Source organism: Bactrocera neohumeralis, chromosome 6 (assembly GCF_024586455.1).
Source record: "Bactrocera neohumeralis isolate Rockhampton chromosome 6, APGP_CSIRO_Bneo_wtdbg2-racon-allhic-juicebox.fasta_v2, whole genome shotgun sequence".
In the NCBI taxonomy this organism is placed as follows: Eukaryota; Metazoa; Arthropoda; class Insecta; order Diptera; family Tephritidae; genus Bactrocera; species Bactrocera neohumeralis.
Genome location: NC_065923.1, coordinates 2,779,291 through 2,800,958, shown reverse-complemented (window position 1 = coordinate 2,800,958; position 21,668 = coordinate 2,779,291). Strand labels below are relative to the sequence as shown.

At 33.9% G+C, this 21,668-nt stretch overlaps 1 protein-coding gene across 6 annotated transcripts in view; it reads right to left on the bottom strand.

Annotated features, from left to right (window-relative positions):
• LOC126762490 (collagen alpha-1(XVIII) chain) overlaps nucleotides 1-21,668 on the bottom strand; it is a 420,330-nt gene that overhangs the window by 124,658 nt on the left and 274,004 nt on the right. For 3 of the 6 annotated variants that reach the window (XM_050479265.1, XM_050479270.1, XM_050479271.1), the window contains exons 9-11: nucleotides 11,829-11,879; nucleotides 11,630-11,677; nucleotides 1,499-1,559 (exon numbers count right to left, since the gene is read on the bottom strand). In XM_050479265.1, coding sequence (XP_050335222.1) covers nucleotides 1,499-1,559; nucleotides 11,630-11,677; nucleotides 11,829-11,879 — 160 coding nt within the window. The remainder of the gene's footprint in view (nucleotides 1-1,498; nucleotides 1,560-11,629; nucleotides 11,678-11,828; nucleotides 11,880-21,668) is intronic. The other 3 variants (XM_050479269.1, XM_050479266.1, XM_050479268.1) reach the window with 1 other exon arrangement.

Genomic DNA, 21,668 nt, shown 5'->3' with positions numbered 1-21,668 from the left:
TTTCAAAAGTCAACAGTTCAGTGTTGTACTCAAATCGCGCAAATTTTGACAAACCTTTGAATTTATGCTCTCCGCAAATATAGTGCTTGTGTTCACATTGAAAACCCGCGTAAGTCTATTTTGATGATTAAAATCTTTTTATTTTTACTATTTCTTTTGCTAAAAGCTGTAAATTATTGCACCCTGAAACCCTTTTACGTGGGTAAAGCTATTAAAAACTGTCGATTTATTGGTTTATTTTCTGCTACCGTATTTTACCGTTTGCTTTCGAAAAGTCGAATTCATTTGTATGAAATATGCCAAACTTACAAAATAATGTCTTGGAAAACTGAGCTTTTACGCCCCCATATCGCCTTTATCATTTTAAACTTGCATATACATATAATGAAATATCCGTACATCCATCATGGGTCGTTCACTAAGTAATTTGACTTGATGAGAATGGCTTCAAAAGGCGATAGCTACCAAAGAAAAGTTATGTTGCCTTCTTGCTGAGATTTCTAAGGGTTCGTTTATCTTGATGTTTTGTCCGGCAATACAACGATGAATTCTGAAGTGTTTTGGGATCAGATAGGCAATTTACGTATAGCACTCAAGCAGAAAGGCAAGAATCAACGGTCAATAGAAAATGTGTAGAATAATGCAGAACCTAATACAAGTTTGATGACTCGCCAAACGCTTTTGCAGCTTCAGTGGGGCTATATTAACCATATTCTCCAGAATTGGCACTTTCGGACTATTATACTTCCTCCGTTCTCTGAAATATTTTTTGGATGTGGGAAGTTTCTCCACAAATCAGGACGCCAAAAACACTTTGAACCAATATTTTTGCAAACAAAAATTAAAAATTTTATGAGCCGAAAAGATGGCAAAAGGTATTGGGTCAAAATAGAGAATATATAATTTCATAAAATAATTTGTAGAATGAAATCATGTATAAATTGAATTAAAAAACCAAATTACTAAATGAATCTATCTGTATATCCGTATGTATATGTCGACATTTATGTGTTATCTTCTACAGAGGTGGATAGGGAGGTAGGAAGCGTAGATGTCTGAGCATCCACCTGGACCCATTATGAAACCTCAGGGACTAAATAATAATTCTAATATGTACTATCGGAACCATCTTGGGGTCTTGAAGAAGTTCATCAATACAAAAAAAATGTTATATACTTTTTCCATTCAAAGCCTTGCATTCGCAAAGAAGATGCTCCTGATAGCTGTTTTTTCTTAAATAAGTCTATTTCTGAATTACGGTAATTAGTTTATTTTACTTATATAACTTATAGTATGTAATACACGTGGCTCATATTTACAGTATATTAAAGAAAACGACTTTCCAATAATATGATCTAACTAGAATTCTGTTTGGACCTGATTTATTATTAAAATATTATAAATTCTTATTTTTTATTTTATGTACATATCTACTATTTTTTTTTTTAACTAAAAGCCTTAAATAATTCATAACAATCAGTTGAAGTGTGCTACTTACGTCTTTCGTGCGGATAAGGAGGTGGCGTCTGTGATGGAAATCCACTGGCATCGTCCGTCGCCTGAAAATTTACGAATAAAATATTTTATTGAAAATCATAATTTTAAGTTTATGAATACATATACAGTACTTTATCACAAGAGTTATTGAATAATAATTTTATGTCTAAAATATAGAAATATAAAGAATGGAATGTAATTTCTTCATTTAACGATTAACATCTGCCGGAAGTCAGCTCTCTCAATTATGGCGCGAATTGTTTAAAACTTTAAAGCAGCACAATTAACAAAAAAAAAATATTTACAAGAGGTTATAAAATTTTTCATTATTATATAAGAAATACTTAAGCAAGTTAAAAAAAAAATATTGGTACTAAATAAAAGCGGTAATTTTTAAATACAATGAATGAACTCAATACGTCTCGTTTGCCTGTATACAAAAATCAATCATTTCAAGAAGTACACATACACATACATGCATAATTTGTATGAAAAAACGGATGGTAAAGAAAGTCGCCGGCAGCATTAGTAACTGACTTTTCAGCGCAACATTCTCAAATATGTATTTGCTTGTATACAAGTGCAAACAATGTATGCTACAATATACATACATACGTACATATAAATTGACAATGCATTTTACGCTCGGCAGCACAATGCAAAATGTGACACATTTTTCATACCTCTTCATTTTTATTTTATTTGGGATTTCACTGCTTCCTTTATTATTGCTTGCTCCAAACAGTTTGTATTTTTTTGTTGTTTTTGCGCTACTTCAATGCACAATGAAAATTTATTTGCAACTTATCAATATGTTACGAGCAAATAAAAATTCCGGAGCCAACAGCGGCAAGTATACACACACATATATTGCACATAAATATGTATATAAGTTCCACACATACATATGTATATACATACATACATTGTTTTCTGTGCTTAACGCCCCAAACATTCCAATCACCCGACCGCACCGCCACCACACTTTGTGTATTTGATTGGAGCTTCATATGAATGTATGTGTGTATGTGTATGTGTATGTGCGGAAATATGCGACCGCAGCTGTGACATTTCCAATCAGACTGTGGGTGTGTACCAGTAAATGTGCATGTGTGTGAGTGGGGTAAGGGTTTTGAAAGTGAACAGAAAAGTGTGGACAAAGAGGAGCATAAGGAAATATGGCAAATGGCAGTCAAAGCAAGAGCAAGTGCAATAATAACATGTACAATCGTAGCATGAAAATGGCTCGCAGCACTATAACGTTTACTATGTACCATAAATAAGAAAAAACATTGCAACATTTTTATTTATTACAATTTGTTGGAAACAATGAGTTGTTGAGTTATGACATGAGCAATGTTCAATGCATATGCATTGGTGAACTGTTATTACCCTCAGTATGTGAGCGCAGGTGTGTTGGTGTTTTGGTGTGCTTGTGGATTTGTTTGCCTTTATTATTTGTTGCTTTTTGTTTGCTTCTGTTGAACGTAATACAAAGTGGGTGCTCACAATAATGTCAGAGTATGTATATACTTATATACGTACATATGTATTTATATATTTTGCATATATATAAATGCAAAATTCGTTGTCGTTCCAATGTTGCAATAACTCACGGTGGAAAACGAGTTAGTCGAATAGTAATGAGCATCGGTCTAAATCACCTAACTTTTCTTGTGAAGACAAAATTGCTCTTCTATAAATAATTTAATGCGTTTTTCTCTTCCAAGAAAAGGACAAGTATGCAAATGCATAATCAGCATTGTTGTTTTGTTCGTCATGAAATCAGTTGCTTATTATGCTCTTGCAACATGTTGTTAGAGAGTGTGAAAATGAATGAAATCAGATGAGAACACCGCTCGTATAACGATATTGTTAAGGCTATTAAAAGCTACCACATAGGTATAATAGGGCATTTATGAAGCCAGGTAAAAATTGGACGATGTACGAGGCATAGCTTTTAGGTAAGTCACACATCTTGAAACCCACTGAACCGATTTCAAATTTGGTATATCAGGAAAAAACTTTGCACGAGTAGTGCCTTTGAAGTACGCCAGCTTATGACCAAAAATTGGCAAATGCAACAAAATTGTTAAAACCCCTAGGTACCGAATATGTGGACTCAGTACCCATAGTTGACTTTTTACCGCTTTATATGATTTACCATAAGTGATTTTAAGCCTTAAGTTTTAAAAATAAGAATGTAATTTGAACCATTCACAGTAGTAAAACGGAGTAAAACTAATCAGAAAAACTTGGTAGCATTGAAGATGGGGACTAACTCGGTAACTTTATTGTTTTTTCATGTTCTTTTTTTTTGATAAAAGGACAGAAGCGTTCAGTGTAATACCGAATGGAGGCCGGATTATATACCCTTAGCACAAGATACGCCCCTAAGAACCTTTAACCGACATAGTCTCAAGTTAATCAATTTGCTAACAACAACATCACAGTGATCAAGCAATTTTCTGTATCTGCTACATTTCTGGATGACAAATGCTTATGCCTTTGAAGTACAATATTTTGCTTTTGCTCTTGTTAGCTGTTTTTGAGAATACTTTAGTAAAACCTAATCATATACATTAATTAAGACATTAAATATGTAGGTCTGAAACAAATTGGATTGTTCTAAACTTTTAAATAAAGTTCAGTATTTTTCAAAATAAATTGAGTTTTATTTAAAATTTTTACTCCAAAAATTATTTTTTTAGGTCAAGAAATTAACACTATGTTACCGAAGCTATGATTAAAGCTCTTTCTATTAACATCTTTAGAGAAACTGCTAAATTTTGCGAAATTTTGTATCAAAAGTGAGTATTTTCAGTTCAATCATTGATTATAAAAATGACAGAAACTCGTAATTGTTTTAAAAAATCTGTGAAATTTCATAGATTTTATTTTGCTATAAGTAAAAAGTGAGTACTTAATCCAAAATCTAACTCTGAGAATCAACAAAAGCGAAAGCTTAAACGAAACCAAATATTGATTGAAATTTTATTCGCAAATTCACTTGCTTTTTCATATTGAGAATCCACATAGATGAAATCAAGAATTTTAATAACAAAACTGGTTCGAAACTCAATGCAATCTATTTGTGCAAAACGTTTACTTTCATATTACGTGAGTTCATTAGATCAAAGTTTTGCTTTCCACATCCACTAAAGTATGCATAGAAAGAGCTTTTCTCATATACTTCTTTTCATTCAAGATTCAAGATTTAGATGTTTGTTTTAGTGCTTTCCATGAATTACACATATTTGCAGTTCCAGTTGCTAATTGCATTACTCCTTTGAATTAAATATGCATGCACACATTCACGAAGGCCTTCTGACACACACAGAAATGTATAAGAAAAAGTTTTAATAGAATTTCGAAACATTTCAATTTCTTTGAAACAGAGTGGCACAATAGTTAAAATTCATATTCATATTCGGCTGTCGTGTTTATTTTGAAAAAAAATTGTATTTGCAATGGCTTTTGCTTATTATTTACTTATAACAGACAGACATATAATAGATACATAGTGTGCGTATTTATATGAGCAAAATTGTTTGCAGACTAATGAAATTTTCGCATATTAAAAAACATAAAATTCGATTTGCGTTTGTGTTCTTCTAGTTTCAATTCACATACTTCACATCACAAAGCAACAGGCGGTATTTTAGAGAAGCAACTAATTCTGTTGAAATATAAATAAAACCTGAAATTCTAATTTGCATTGCTTTTATTGGCGCAGCCAATGCAATTGTCGTCACGAACGACTAAAATTTAACAAATGTAAGTCGGGCAGTGAGAGATATATTTTTAGAATTCGAAAAGCTGTACGTTTTCTAGGAACCAAACTGTATTTAATTTAAGTATTTTAATGGAAGCGAAAATACTCCAATAACTATTTGGTACAACAGAGCATTTTTGGTACTAAACGACATGGAGCAGTAAGACCCGTTGCTTCTTGATAAAATTTCACAGATATTATCTCATACATAGATATTATTTAAAACTAGTAGTGCCACTTTATTGTAATATATATAAGAACATTATTCGAATTAGATTAGAAATGTATATATTCTTCTTAACATACATAGCTCTGCTTGGACAATCTCAATTAAAATTTAATACTTTATTTCACCTAATGTTTAAGTTCTCATAGAGTGTAGAAAAAATCCCATATTTGGCTATTTTATGATGTATCTTTTTTATACACAAAATTGCGAAAATTTAAATTTCTACCCACAGTATTAGTAGAATATTCCTCAAGATATACCTTCCTATCCACGGTTTGTGACTTCGCTAAAATATGCCTAAATGTAGGCAACCTTCTGTCGATTATCACTACCAAATATCTTGGACATTTCATGTATACCATACAATATTTTGATATTCTACATTAAGAGCGAGGTAATTTATTGATAGTTCAAAATCGTAAACTCTCCACCTTGACAATTGTTTAAGCTGTTGTTGAGGCAACATATTTTGATAATCGAAGGATTTTGAGTAAATACAAGTATTTAACTAGGAGGAAATTGAAATCACAGATGTAGAACAATTACTGTGCCGTTCGCATGACAGTCGGGTCTAAATAACCGGCACGAATCCAGATCTTTATTCGGCCAATGACTATCAACATTACTTCAGGAATATTTTCTGCAGCTACAACAACAACAATTACTTTGGTGAAATACGTGACAGTCTGTTGCTATACTAAAACAAATCTAAATATTATATCTCTTCTATGAATAAGTTGACAAATTTTCGAATTGGGTTAGACTTTAGTTATACAAAAGCTTGATTAAGAGTTTCTGTATATAGTAAGTCTTCAAAATTGAAATTGAAAATTGTTCAATACTAAAAAATAAATTTTTTTAATTGATCTTCAAATAAGATGGAAACGGAAACCTTTTGCAGTCAGTGCAAACCACAAGCTCATACCAAGACAATACCCTGCTGTGTATGTGTGACAAGAGAAAATAATATTAATATATATGTACATGCGAGTATACGTGTATTTGTAGGTATGTAGGCGCGCAACGGTCACTGCTGCTATTATAAAAGAATCTGTGGCAGCCGATAAATTGATTCTCGTTATACGCCTCAATACCTTTCCTTTGTGTAAATGTCACTAACAAACATAAGAACATATGAAGTCATTTTATTTGCGAACATAGCAACAAGAAATCGCTCGCAAGCTACTCTACAATAAATGACAATTCTCATACCATATTTATATACTACATACATACAGACATTTAAATATATATTTTCATTCAGCACATATGTGGCTCGCGTGGGTCAAGTCACCATTCGCCAACTCAAGTTGGTTAAGTGAATGTGTTTGCTTTTGTACACGTGTGTGCCTAGCCATAATGGCTATCACAGCAAGTTGATCTGAGAAAAGATGGCTGAAAATATAGACAACATAAGGTACACACATATGTAGGTCTATACTGCTATTGACATTATTGTAACCTTTGCTGCGTTCATTGTATGCTATTGTGCGGCTGTTGACAACTTATTTAGTTTGCTGCCAAGACTAGACATTGTGATTGCAGGCAAGTGAAGCAGCAGGTGCTCACGAGCAGACTTATGCAAGCTAATGTGACAATAAACATATTAATTTTTGAATTTGGTAACTTTTCGTGAAGAAAAAAAAAAAATTAAATTAAAAAAATGAATTAAAAATTTCTTTGATTTTATGGAATTATATCGCTTTAAGCTTCTGAAGAATTGCACGCTTAAGTACACATTCGAATCTTCAACCCCATTTAAATACAAAGTGAAATGTGTACAAGTTTCAGCATTAAAGCCTTAGGTGTCGGGAATTTTCATATACGTGCTTAAATATACATATTATATATACTAATGTATATGATACTTAATATTCTCGCTAACATAAAGCACATTCAGCATCGCCGTAATTTGAGCAGTTGGCCAATATTTAGTTTCACATGTATGTATGTACATATGTGTATGCTTATTTGCTGCTTTATATGCTTAGCGGCTTCTAATTCCGACATCTCTGTTGGGAATCAATGTTTCGAAACAGTTTTTATGCGTGTGCGTATCATCACCCAACGAAACTAATTCTTTGGAAAAGTGATAGAAATTGCTTGGATTATCATCAGATTTCTCGACATTTCAATTTACATATATATGAATATTTATTTTTTCTGCTGCCGAAAAAGTTTGCTCGCAAATCGAAGCTTATTTGTGTGGGAATTAATGTCAGTTTGATCTGCTTTTGTTGGCTTGAAAGTCTGGCATATTTATTGTAGCTACTTAATCGCACATTTAAGAAGTTTCGAAATGTTGAAAGTGTTTTATTTCACTTAGGCAATGTGCTGGAATTTGCAAATTATTTTGGCTTACTTGCTGATAAGTTGGCTTTGAGTTGCAATTTTCTTTGTCAACTGAGAGAGACATTTTAGGAGAAATGTTGTGAAAAGTTGGGATCTGCTGAACAGAAGCACATAGGAAAGACATCCAAACCGATTGAAAACTGTATAACGATTGTAATAATAAATTAATAAAAGTAATTTACCGAATTCCCAGTCAATTTACAAAGTCAATCTTTATGCCAATATAAAATGGTGCTTTAATTATACAATACTCTTCAACATTTACTCACGTTTATCTTCGACCTATGTGCAGTTAAGCTCTTGTATTTCTAAGCTCTTACTGACCTTTGTGTCGGTCTAAATAAGCATGTAATTATTCTCATATCTCTACTTAAGGGGAATGCCATGTGCACCAAAAGCGGATGGTTTCGATGATTCTTATTTGTAAATGCATAAATTATGGCCAAAATTCGACGTGCCTTTCTGTCCGCCTACAGTTAAGTAAGAAACCACAAGCATTTACAACCAAATATTTTACCGAAATTCTGCAAAAATACATACACATGCATTCATGTATTAATACCCAGCGATGAACCTTAAAAGGAGATCGGAAAAATTCCAATCTAGAATTTCGTGACCCAAATTGAACTAAAAAGCGTGAGATTTATAAACTTTTTGGAAAGTTCGTTCAAGCATATGTATACCACTTCGATGTTAAAAATGAAAATTGTTGAAAGAAGGATTAGTTTTTCATAATAAATGAAATGAGTTTTTCTACATAAAAACAAAAAGCTGAACTAGACTATGATGAGTCGATTTGTAACCACTAGGGAATTTCTATATTACTGAACCAAAGCATATAACTGTCAACAAGTAGAACAAAAACACGTCAGTTGTTGGTTCATGTTGCTAGTTTTCGTCCAGTTGTACCTGAATTGCATACTAGTTGTAAGGAAAGGAAGTTCGTAACTAGTTGTCTTAGCTGTTGTATACGCATGTCCATAAGCACAACATTACTTGTACGCGTTATTGACCAACTTGGTCAGTTACACACCCACTTCTTGGTCATTCTTCATTCTATTTTATCTTTGATGTGCACAAAATGGGAAATCGAATAGGGGTTCGTACGCACACAAATACACCTTCCAATATACATATGTATATATAAATACATATATGTATATTTATATATCTCTTTATGGGTTGTAATGTGTGCTTATGCGTTTGTGAAAATTGTTTACCATTGAGACACGTTGCGGTCATAAGTCGGTATTTAGTAGATAATGTATATATTTGTTGTGTGTAAAAGCATGAAAGTACGTTCAAATATTATTATATATGTATATATAGTTGTATAAATACTTTATCTATTGGTTTAGTAGTTTGTTTCATAAACGCATATACAAATGAATATGACATTTAACTAATATATGTATACCAAGAAAGCAAAACAGAAAGCACCAAATAATTGTAATTTATGAGTTTAGTTGACAAAACTCGTAGTTCTTAGTGAGAAAAGAAGATAAAACCTAAAAATGGGCTTCAAAACTTATTGAAAAATATAAGAAATTAAATTTCTAAGATACTTTTCAATATATGAAATAGCAAGTTAACTCCATACTATAGAAAAGCAGAAATTAGAATTTTTAGCGATTTTTACACCAGCGCAGGTCAAATGAATGTCATTTTGATTAATTTTGAAACCAATCTAACTGTTGAGTAATACAAAGGCATCCAGTTACATAGTTAGTTACGAAACTTTAAATTCCTTTTAGGTTAAACTAAATGACTTACTCCTCAAGGTAGGAGGAGTTCAAATCCATAATGCTATCAAAAATCATATGTGAAGTCAGATAAAAACTTCTTTAGTTCAGTGATGAAGAAATTCTCCTACGAAAGTTACTACAAATACGGGAATCGTGGTGCTCCTTGCTCTGGCAAAGGACACTTGAGAAGAAAATTATAATATGATTTTATCTCATCTTCTTTTTAGCAGCCTACGGATCTGATGTCCGATAAAAGGCTCAATTTTACCGCAAAATTGCTGGTCGGACAGTGTCCAGTTAGAACTCCTATAAACATTGGAAGTTGTACCCTGCTGAGGGCGAAGAGTTCACTAAAGAGTGTGCTTTCTAAAAATCTTCTATTTTCAATTTTATAAAACTTATTCCCTTTACGCTAAAACTTATTACTCTTAACAAATGATTGTTTCGGATACAATGTTGCAGGAAAATTCAGTATCCTTTTTGCAATATGCTTTTTCTACCTAACAAAATAAATATTTGAAACGATTTTCACAATTCCTTACACATTTATAGAGAAAAATATTCATTCATATCTATATATGTATATATTTGCAGCTATGTATATTTAGACAATTTGTATGCGTAATATTGTCTAGATTGGGAAATCGTGATAGGCATGCAACATGGCATATGTGACTTGCCTAGCTGTCCAAAGGCAGGTGGAATATCGCATATTTGTTTAGTCTCTATGGACTCACTTGACTTTACAGACGCATTTTCTCTATACATATGTAGAAATGTGTTATGTGTGTAGACTTTTAAGTCTTTCTGAAATGTGACGCTTTTAAGGCTCAGAGACAATGAACGAGGGAGATAAGGGTAAGTAGCGTACTTCCGTAGAACTTGCGTACCAATTAGTATGTAATTCACAATTCGACACAGTTGCACTCCGTCCTCATGCAGCTGACAGGCTGAAGTTCACAGAGGTGGTCAAAAATGACAGGAAAGTCTGGTTGGAAGATCGAATTTAGATAGAAAAGATTTAAGGTTTTCTTGTTCTGAAATGCAATTGTGAATTTAATGAAATATATTTTGGAATTTATCACATAGAAGTATATATCGGTTAGCAAGCACTTGGTATGCTTAAATGTGATTTTTGCAAACGATATCTGCAGGGCCTGCTATCTGTTTGAATTGTGTTTGTTCAGAAAAAAATAAGGATAGGCAAGAATAGGTGCATCAAAGTGAGGCGGCTTAGAAAGATTACGATTGTAAATATTTTTGGAAGGGTTGCCATATTTTAAAAAATATTCAGTAAGTTAACTAAGTTATAATTTAAATAGTTCACAGATGTGAATATTTTATATGGATGTTGTCATCAATTTTGTAATTTTAAGGCAATATATATTATTCAATAGAGGAATTAATGATGATAATGGGTAAAAAAGTAGGAAAACTTAAGAGAAGTTATGTGTAATTATAATATGTTTGGGTAAGTTTGCCTTTTTACTTTATTATTTTCTTTTCGATGAAATAATAAAAAATGGAATACATACGTACATGGGAGAATGAAGTATAAGCATTGAAGGGTAAGCTGATTTAATTGAGTTTTTTGTGACAGAAGCTTAGAAATTTATTAAAAAAAATTTTGTTAAATTCAATATGTTAAGGTTGATATCAAACCCAAAATTTTTGTAATTCCATCTCATCTCGAAATTTCTATTGAAATTAGTTATCAAATAAAACACGTTTCGAAATAATATCTGTCTAAATTTTGAAAGGGGTTGGCACCTAATTGAATATATTATGTCTAAAAATTAATCAAATATTATAATTATTTTAGTAATGTTAACAATTGAAAATTATTTAACATATAAGAAGCGCTTTTCCCTGAATTTCAGTTTAATTAAAATTTTGTAATAATAATAATAATAATAGTGAAAAGAGGGACATTTAAAAAGTGCATTTTAATCAAATAAATCTTAATTTAAAAAAAAAAAATATTGTAATTTATCTTGCTTGTTTACTAGCATTGTGTGTGTATATACTCACATTCCAGAACGAATCATCTAAAATGTCGTAGTCTTCACTCGCACCTTCCTAGCGTACAAATTAAATATGAGGAATTATGAAAGAAAAAGAAAAATAAAACAATAAAATTTAACGAAAAATTAGAATTTAAAAAATTATTAAACAAAATCTGCACAAATAAAGCGAAAAGTAAAGAAATTATAAAAATCTAGCCACATACCATAAAGCCCGAGCCGCTTTCGTCATCTAAAATCTCATTATAGCTGTCATCCTAGAGGAAAATTAAAACAAAACAGGTAAATAAATTTAATGAAAATAATAGAAAAAATAATTCAAAAAAGGAGAAAAATTGTGTATAATTTTTTTTATTTTAGCATTTAAAAATTAAAATCTTTCAGTTTCAATACATAGCAACCTTAAGTGTAATTTTGCTGCTTTTGAGATAAACTAAAATTAAACCTAATAAAAGGAAATAGAAAGTTTTTTGTATAGCACTACTCTGTGATCAGTGGTTAAACTGTGCTGCGAATCCACAACTTGCATCAGGTAACGTATACGTCCTGCACAACTAATAGCAAAACCTAAGTGGTTTAATTTAAAAATGTTTATTCAATGTTATGTGATTTCGGTGACCACAAATAGTATCCTAAAGCAACAAATGTTGCAGTAAAACCAACAAAATAGTTCATGTGCAGGCACGCATACTCAAACCTTCACACCTCAAGCACGCAGAAAGCCAAATCGCAACAAATTTGAACAAGAAATTAACAGTGGCTAATGTATAGCTGATGATTAAACTGCTAACCGCAGAAAATGTAGGCACACCCAAGTGAGTGTGTGTGAATTGCGAGCTTATTAACTTTAATACAAACTTCAGCGATTCGCGGCATTTGCGGCAACAAAACAAAATGAATGGATTATGTAAAATTAGCCAGAAAACGAAAAATTTATGTTAATTTAATTGTTTTTGTTAAATAATTATTAACTGCATATATGCGGATTTGCGTGTGTGGGAATAAAGCTTTGGTTGTTGTTGCTTGTAAAACAATGGAAATATTTTATTGAATTAGCGCATTTTGCGTGTGTCTGCGGGCGTCGAAATTATGGCTTATTCCAAATGGCATTTCATTAAATTAATTTGGAAATGTGTGAATTGCGAATTGATAAGCGCTTTTATAAGCTCAGCCATTTTTTTTTCGACGTAACATATCTTCACAGTTAATTAACACAATTGCAAAACGAATTCGACCGGCACTACGCACGCGCAAATTAATGAAAATTTTTATTTGCAAAAAATCATTGGGAATTTCAATATTTTAAATTATTTTTTGTGAAACTAATTTCGTTAGAACTTTGGTCGGCCGCACATTTCTCCACAATTGATGTAGTGGTGTGCGTTTTAGGCATTGCGCTTTGTTATAATCTACTGTTACAATTGCCGGAGCGAAAATTTTAATTGCACATTTATATTTGTTTATTGTCGTAATCAAGTAGCGGGAAGTTTGTAAAATAAATTATGCATGTAAATTTATGTGCATTTAGATTATATTATTATAAAGTGTAAAGCGTTATAAATATTGCGATTAAATTTTTCAAGTTTTTTTTTTCAATTTCCATTTTTTCACATGTTTCTAAATGCTGTAAATTTAATGAAATAATGCTTTGTTGCGTGTTTTCCGGTGTTTTGTGTTACGCCCACACATACATTTAATAATCATATAAAATAAATATTATATATTTGTAGGTGTATGCTTCTACATGGCGAAATAGCTTATTTGTATTTCCAAAAAACACCATGCTAATAAAAACCGTTACCTTTATAACCAATTGAGTTTAATATACGTGATTTCTTATTCTTCTTTTTCTAATTGTCCACACAAGCGAGCGAAAAATGACGCCCCACGTATAAGGACAGGCGCTAACATGTGTTTGGTATATTAAGCAATAAAAAAATTTTGGGAATATATAAACGAATTTCGCTACATAAAACATGGAAAAGAGTAAAATATTTGTTTGACACAGTTTTCATATGCACACACCCATAAGCGAATTAAAGTCATAAACATTAATGTGTGAGAAGTTGAGGACACCCATTAGGAAAGGTTTGGGGGCGTTAAGGCCAGCATTCATAAAACTGTATTTCTCGGCATTTTTATTCGAAATAAAATGTTAAATAAGTGTTAACTCAAAAATCTTTACAATTTATACACCAAAGTACCCATTTTTGTGGGTTCCTTCTAAAACAAAGGTATTTAGTATCCTTTATACTACAAAAATGTTAAATAAAGGATGTATTTTCCAGATATGTGGTTTTCAATGAGACAATGCTATTTTAGAGTTCGTATTTTTGTCAGCTGTTGTTTAATTCAAACTCAGTTTGAATTGCCATATCATAATAAGTGTACATTTATGACCAAAGTAATGGTTCGTCGAATATTAAGTCGACAAAATCAACCAAGAGATTCGGCAATTCTAGCAACCAAGGATCGGTTTCGCACCACTTTAACTCTAGCAGATATGGGGCATCTCCAGAGACATCGTACGGTACACACCGAAGAGGCTATTGGGGTAGATATAGACGACGTTTGGTTCCAACTGGACGGTGCGTCATGATATACACCTCACGAAAAATAAAATGATTGCATGAAACTTTTGGTAGGCTAATTATATCGCGTCCTGTGCTTGTGGCGTGGCCTCCAAGATCGTGCGATTGAACACCGCTGAACTACTTTTGTGGGTATGTGTGAAGTAGCTTGTCTACGTAAATAAACCCGAGACCATTGACGCCTTGGAAGAGAATATTCGGCGCGTCACTGCTGACATACGGCCCAAATTGCAGAAAAAGTTTCCGAAAACTGGAAATTAAATTATAATAAAAGTCCTACATTTTTGGACATAACATTAAATCATACACAACCTTAAAGAAGTTAGCTTCGGATTCTCGCATTCTTATAGTAATCTCCTTATACCAGATGTACACAGAATCCACGTATCGAAAAATCGCTTGTAAGATTTCTGAGGCTTAAATTACTGGCTAAGTAGCTACATTTCTGGTTCCCGCAATTTGTATTTTATTTGCTTAAGAATTTCTGCCAGGGTTAGCGCACATTCTGAAGTGCTATCATTCCATCCTGGAGTCACGCAAACACATCCATATTTGTATGCTGTGTGGCAATGTTGAAGCACGAAGCATTCATCATACAATTTGTGATGGCATAGACAACGGTGCACAACACCACGGTGCATGGAGCACCCACATCAGGCAAGCATAACTGTTTTGCACAGTTTCTGAATGGGGTTAAAACAGCGTTTTACATTGTTGTTGTTGTGCTAAATGCTTTGTACGAAATTAAGCATGCAGAATAAGTTTTGAGCCAAATTTTTGACTACACCTCTTTAATTTTTGGAATGGTACACACACACACCAAAACAAAATTTAGCTCAGTTTAAGTAGTGCTTTTGAGCGAATCACAGTAGTTAGTAGTGGAAAGTATGGCGAAAAAATGCAAAGAACCAACAGTTTACTGCTTGACCAAAACTGCATAGTGATAGAGTGCGTACGGAATTCCGCTGCTTTATTGAATATGAACTAGAGACTTGCACTTCTGTGCTCAAATTGAGCGAATGCGATTAAATATTATGCAAAAATACATAAATCGCCTTTCCTAACCCGCAATAACTTGCAAAAATTTTACGTAACTGGCATTTAGGTGCTGATGGCACAACTTACATGCCACGCACTACGCTTAGATATTTTAAACACGCACTCACAAGCACACACACACGCGCACCATTTACGCGTAAGGAGGAAAAAAGCTCGCATTGGTATGCGCGGAGTGCATTTAGGAAAAGCGCCTTTTAACAAGAGTTGCGTGGCCTACTTACAGCCAACTTCATAACAACTAAATACATATACAAGTGTAAGTGGGCTATACACGCTGGAACAAAGCAAGCATTGTTGCTGTATTATGTGTTTAACACAAAAAGATCGACATGGCCCACATACAAGAGGCTGTGCATACAGAGCTATACGTGTATGTATGTGTATATGGGTGTATAAGCCCATTTATGTAAAAAGTCAGTGCGTTAAAGGTTGTGTGTGTGTGTATATGCGCTGACTTGAGAGTAGAAAATGCATAAAAATGGCTGCGTCGTGGCGAGCAATAACGGTATGACCAGCGTTGCCGTGGAAAGTGCCGTTATTTTAGTGCGGTTACATGCCTACACACATAGATACTAGTGTGTGTACTAGCGCATTTAGAGTATGATATCTTTTATTTCTAGTTCACTTATTCAAGAACTTGCTGCAAACTGCTTACATTTGGATGTCAAATGGTATAGTCAGCGGAGGCGATTGTGAAAAACTTGCAAAAACTTGCTCTAGACAGCAGTACCTCTAAGGATCAAGAGTTAAATCAAGGAATCATATATATCTTTAATATTGATATTTTATTTTGAAACCAGATTTTTGATGTTCCACATAACACACACACATACAAATCTACTTCAGCCGATTTTTAATACTTAAGCTTCATATATACGGAAGAAAGTGAGCGATTGCATAGCTTATGTGGACATTTAGGACAGGTGACCACTTAATCTTCCTTAAAGGTTCTAGAATAAGAAATATAGTGAGAACAGATCATACTGTTACTGTTTTCTGCCATCTGGATAAGCTTCCGGGTATAATTTTGAAAGCAAAAAATTTGCAGAGAGCTGTTTAATTCAGTAACAAAGATTTTTGTTTATATTTCGTTGACAACCATGAATTTCGATGGTCCACCTTTCAGTTCTAAGAGTTTTAACTAATCTGACCGTTCGGGACTCGTGCGATAAACCATCTTAACGGTGTCGAATGACCCGCCTTTGTCAAATCAAGACTAAACCCCCTCTGATCTCAAATTTTTAGACATCCTGAAGAATTAGCGGAAGTTATAAAACACCTATGCGAAAGGCTTAGTCAAGGTTAGTTTCCAATTACAAGAATTTTTCATCTGCCCTCACAAAGGACTGTACATAAATGTCTAGTTGCGATCCCCCGCCATTTTAGAGTTAACCTAAACTAACCTAACCTCTTATGGATCAGTATGCGACTCACTTTGTACACAAAATATTCATTTGAGTCGATTCACGATCGATGTTGAGAACTTCTGCCATCTGTTAGAGGTGAACGTCGTTAACAATGGTTTAAAGAAAACTTTAGTATGGTATCACGGCACTCACTGAATGCATATTTACACTCAGATATTTTCTCTACATAATAGATCAGCTATAATCTAAAGAAACGCTTTGTTAACAGGCTTCATGCTGAGTAAAGTTCTGTATTCACATGTAGATATTAATAATACAGTTTCCTATTTCAAAATAAATAGTTATAGTACTTGCCCAATTAAAAAAAAAACTTTCACATTTAGCATGCTCTGTTCGACAGTATAATAATTATAAATACTTATCCGAAATCCCCTAAAGGTCTCGTATATACATATACTTGTATGTATAAAACCTGTCATTTCCATATAATTTTAATAGGCTCCACCTTAGTCCCGAGACAGTTAGGTTTACTGCGGAGTTATGCCAGCGAACCACTACAATGGCAGTAGCTATCCAAGCCTACTGAGCGTTTGCCCGCAACCTTTGTTTACTTAAGTGCTTTCACTTTCAGCACACTAACACACATGGAAGTTGTAAAATTTTATACTCACACACCAAAGCTGCGTGTGAGCGCGTATTTACTTGGTTAGAACTAGCTGTGAGTGTGTGTGAGTGCAAAATGCCAACAAGCTGCGTTGAAAACTCGCTGTTTTTGTACTTTCTGCTCGGAACTGTGCCACTTTTTTACTTTCTTTACTTCTAGCATTTTTCTCTGGTTTTCACTTTCAGGCGCGACTCGCTGGCAAAGCCTGCAGTTTTTGTAAATAGAACATTTAAGGCACATCAACACACACACGCATATCGCAGAATTAAATGAAAGTGACAAGGCATACCCAGGCGACATGGCTAAGCGCAAAGCGGCTTTGAGCGCCGGAAAATATGCTACAGATGCCAATGCAACTGTCACATGGCTTACTAAGGAAAGGTGCAAGGCAGCAAACCCGACTGCCAGCAAGTAAAGCGAAAAAGTGTGGACTTTTTACTAAATACATGTATGTGTTTCGGTGTGTGTGTATGTATGTGCTGCTCGAAAGCTTTGCATTCTTTATGTTCGGTGGCTCGGCGTAACCTTAAAATTCTTTTCTCTCACTAACGCTTCGCATGCTTTAGCGTACAGTTACGCAAGGCTACCCATGCACATACATGTATGTATATATATGCATATATTTCTGTGTGCAGGCATGTTAAACACAAATATTTACAGCGCTTATTTACAAAGTTGAAATTTTCTATTTATCCTTTTGCCAAAGGCTACTCGCATACTTGCCTAGCTTCATTTGGGCTTTGCACTATTGCCAGCTCACACACACACACACACACACACACAAATATTTGTAATTTAACTTTTTCGCAAAGTAAGCTAAGTACGGATGTAATGAGTTTGCTGGCCGACCGTTTGGTGTGTATCGGGCACTGTTTACTCTTAAACCAAGTCAAATATATGTAAGTGCTTCAAACACATTCGCAGGCTCAATATATTCTCGAAAATATGTTTACTTTGAATATCTGTGAATTTATTTGCATACATCGTTAATGCTAACGAGCTCCTTCAGACCGTCTTGAGCACTCGCAACAGTCCAGTAATGAAAGCACTTCAAATGTTCACGAGTGGGCAGTAGATTTGTGGTAGAAACCTTGAGAAATTATGTATAAAATTACAATTTTTATTATCAAAACTGACAGTGTTGTGAAGAAATGAATATGCGGGTGATATGAATAACATGGGCATATCTGCCTGATAGTTCCATTGTATGAAGTCGCAAGGTCGTCGGTGGCATGTGTTAAAAATCATAAAATTTACACATCATGTAATCAGTAATAAGTAAGGAAAAGCTAAGTTCGGGTGCATCCGAACATTTTATACTCGTCGCCAGAGGTCCGGAATCCAAGTAATTAAATATATATATATATATATGTATATATATATATATATATATACATGTAACTATATGTACATTTATCATTCAATAAGCGACATATTCGACGTAAGGTTTGTTAGAAGACCGAAAATCACCACACACATGTTGTATATGGATTTTATTTATTTTTGCCAACACTACATGGTATTAACATGCCCCTAAATATTAATAATAAAATGTTCTCAGAGGTAGATTAAGGTATCATCACCAATAATACTGATTAAAGTCACCCGGGAGCTATATGTGTGTTATGTTTGGGCTAGGTCAAGTTTGCCCTTACTTTGTATTAGAAAATGAAACCACTAACAAGGAATACTATCGACTTATCAAATTGAAGGAAACAATTGCCTAAAAACGACCGGAATTTAATGCAAGTCACGATGCAACAATTTTCGATTATAACAAAACGCGTTCCCATGTTGAAAGACCGATTAAAAACTCTTAGGGAAACAACGACTAGGAAGTTTCGCCTCACCGACCATACAGCTCAGACTTTGCATCTTTCGTCTACTATTTTTGCCGGTCGACGTAGTGTGCTCTTATTGATTATACCCGAAAAGCATACGATACTTACATTACAACTTTGTGTGACTCGACTTAAGCACAGAACTTAAAATAAAGACTTCACACCTTATTTAGCGGAATTAAGTAACTTCAATTAAATATTAATAGGACTAACGAAAGGTTGAAGAAATACCAGGTTGTTCAGTAAGTATTTATCACAGTATTTTTTTCAATTCTTATTTTTGGAAGGTGTAGTACTAAAAGAAATTCACGAACGAATGTTAAAAGTGTATAATGATTGTTCGCCTACAATTAGAACAGTAGAAAGATTGGTTGCTGAGTTTTAACGTGGTCGTACACGCCTTGAAGACGCTCTACGTGATGGACCAAGAAGCGCATCAACACCAGAAATCATAGCCAAACTACACAATATGCTTTTGGAAGATCATCGATTGACTAAGAAAGATTTGGGCTCTGCACATCTCATTAGGAAGTGAGAGCCATATTTGAAGTGAAATTTTGGGTTTTAGAAAGCCCTAAAGAGTGGTGTGAACCTTGTTGTTCGACTTCGAAACGAATTCGTGTCCGAAATCGGGCAGGAATTTATCACATCAGTTTTTTGGGATGCGAGAAGGATTTTGTTTGTGGATTACTTGCAAACTGGTAAAACAATTAATTCTGAATATTATTGCATCCTCTTGGACCAGTTGAGAGAAAAAATTTGTGGAAAAAGACCCGGTTTGCAGAAGAGACAAAATCCTTTTTCATCAGGACAATGCACCGCGTCACAAGAGCATTTTCACAATGGCTAAAATCCATGAACTAAAGTTTAAATTGTTGGAGCGTCCACCGTGTTCACAAGATTTAGCCCCCAGCGACTTCCATTTGTTTCCAGAACTGAAAAAATGTATGCGTGGCAAGCCTTTTTCATCAAATGAAGAGGTCATAACGACTGTTGAAGCGTATTTTGCAGACCTTCTGGATTCTCACTTCAGGGATGGGATACACAGATTGGAGGATCATTGGAGCAAGTGTGTTAATGTTCAGGGAGATTATACTGAATAATAAAGTGTATTTTGAATCATAAAATTGTGTTTTTCTTATCAAACAACAAAACTTATTGAACAACCTGGTTGGTTAGACATATCAGACAAAAAACAAGAAAATACGTTAACTTCTGCTGCACCGAAGCTAATATACCCTTCATAGGTGCATTTATTTTAGTGCCTATGTGTCCAGTTTCTATGGAAGCTATATGCTATAGTAATCCGATCTGAACAATTGTTTCGGAGATTATCCGCCTTAAACAGTAATCCACGTCAAATGCGAGAGTTTTCCATATAAGCCCTTGATTTCGATCGTTCGGTTTGTACGCCATCTATATGTTCTAGTGGTCCGATATCGGCAGTTCCGATAAATGAGACACTTCTTAAAGAGAAAATGACGCATACAAAAACGTTATCTTAAAAACTGAGGGACTACTTCGTACGGATATATATACAGACAGACGGGCATGGCTAAATCGACTTAGCTCAACATACTGATCATTTACATATGTATATACTTTATAGGGTCTCCGACGCTTCCTATTGGGTGTTACAAACTTAATATACCCTGTTCGGGGTATAATAAAATATATCAAGTAAATGCTAACAAAATAGTTTTTCTAACGTCTAGAAACGCTCTTTAAGTACTTTATCGTTCTAAGAAACGGATTATATTTGTGCGGAGCTCAAACAATTTTTCTTACTTAATGCGGCTTACATTTTTTTAAACTGAAATTTCAGAATACATCACAATTAATTTGCATTATTCACCCTTAACTGAAAATTTCACAGAACTAGTGCGGTGTTCTTCCATAATAATACATGTTTGCACTCCAATACATAGAAACAGAGCTTTTCCCCGAAAGTCCATATGCTCGAAAGGGTTAATTGCGGTCGAATAAAAACATAGGTGAAAAAGTTTACGCCAACTTTTAATTTTCCACACACTCGAAACACAGCAAAACAATGAAAATGAACTGCTTTGCTCAATTTACTTGCTCAAATGAATTGGGTCATGTTGTATAAAGCACCCTCAGCTTAATTCGCTATTGTTGAGAGGATAGGATTACGAAAAGTTCTAAACACACACCTACACTTCTACTATAACTGCATGAAAACCGCTTAATAGCGGCATTTAGAAGCACGCAGGTATGAAATTCTTTTGTGGTTGCCAAATTTCTGTTCACGCCTTTATAAGTTGCTAAACTAAAAAAGAAAAAAATTGAGTTTGTGGTCAATTTGGGGTTTACATTCAGTTATTTTGGTATGAGATCCGGAAAATACAATAAAAATTTCAGTAGAATGCATTCAAATATTGTAACCAAAAGAGTTCTGAGGAGTTTATATTCGCCTGAAGAAATTACGTAAAGCCTCAATGTAAAAGGCAGAAGAGAGAGAATTTCATAGCACATCCTTCAGCAAAAAGACACTCATAAAGAC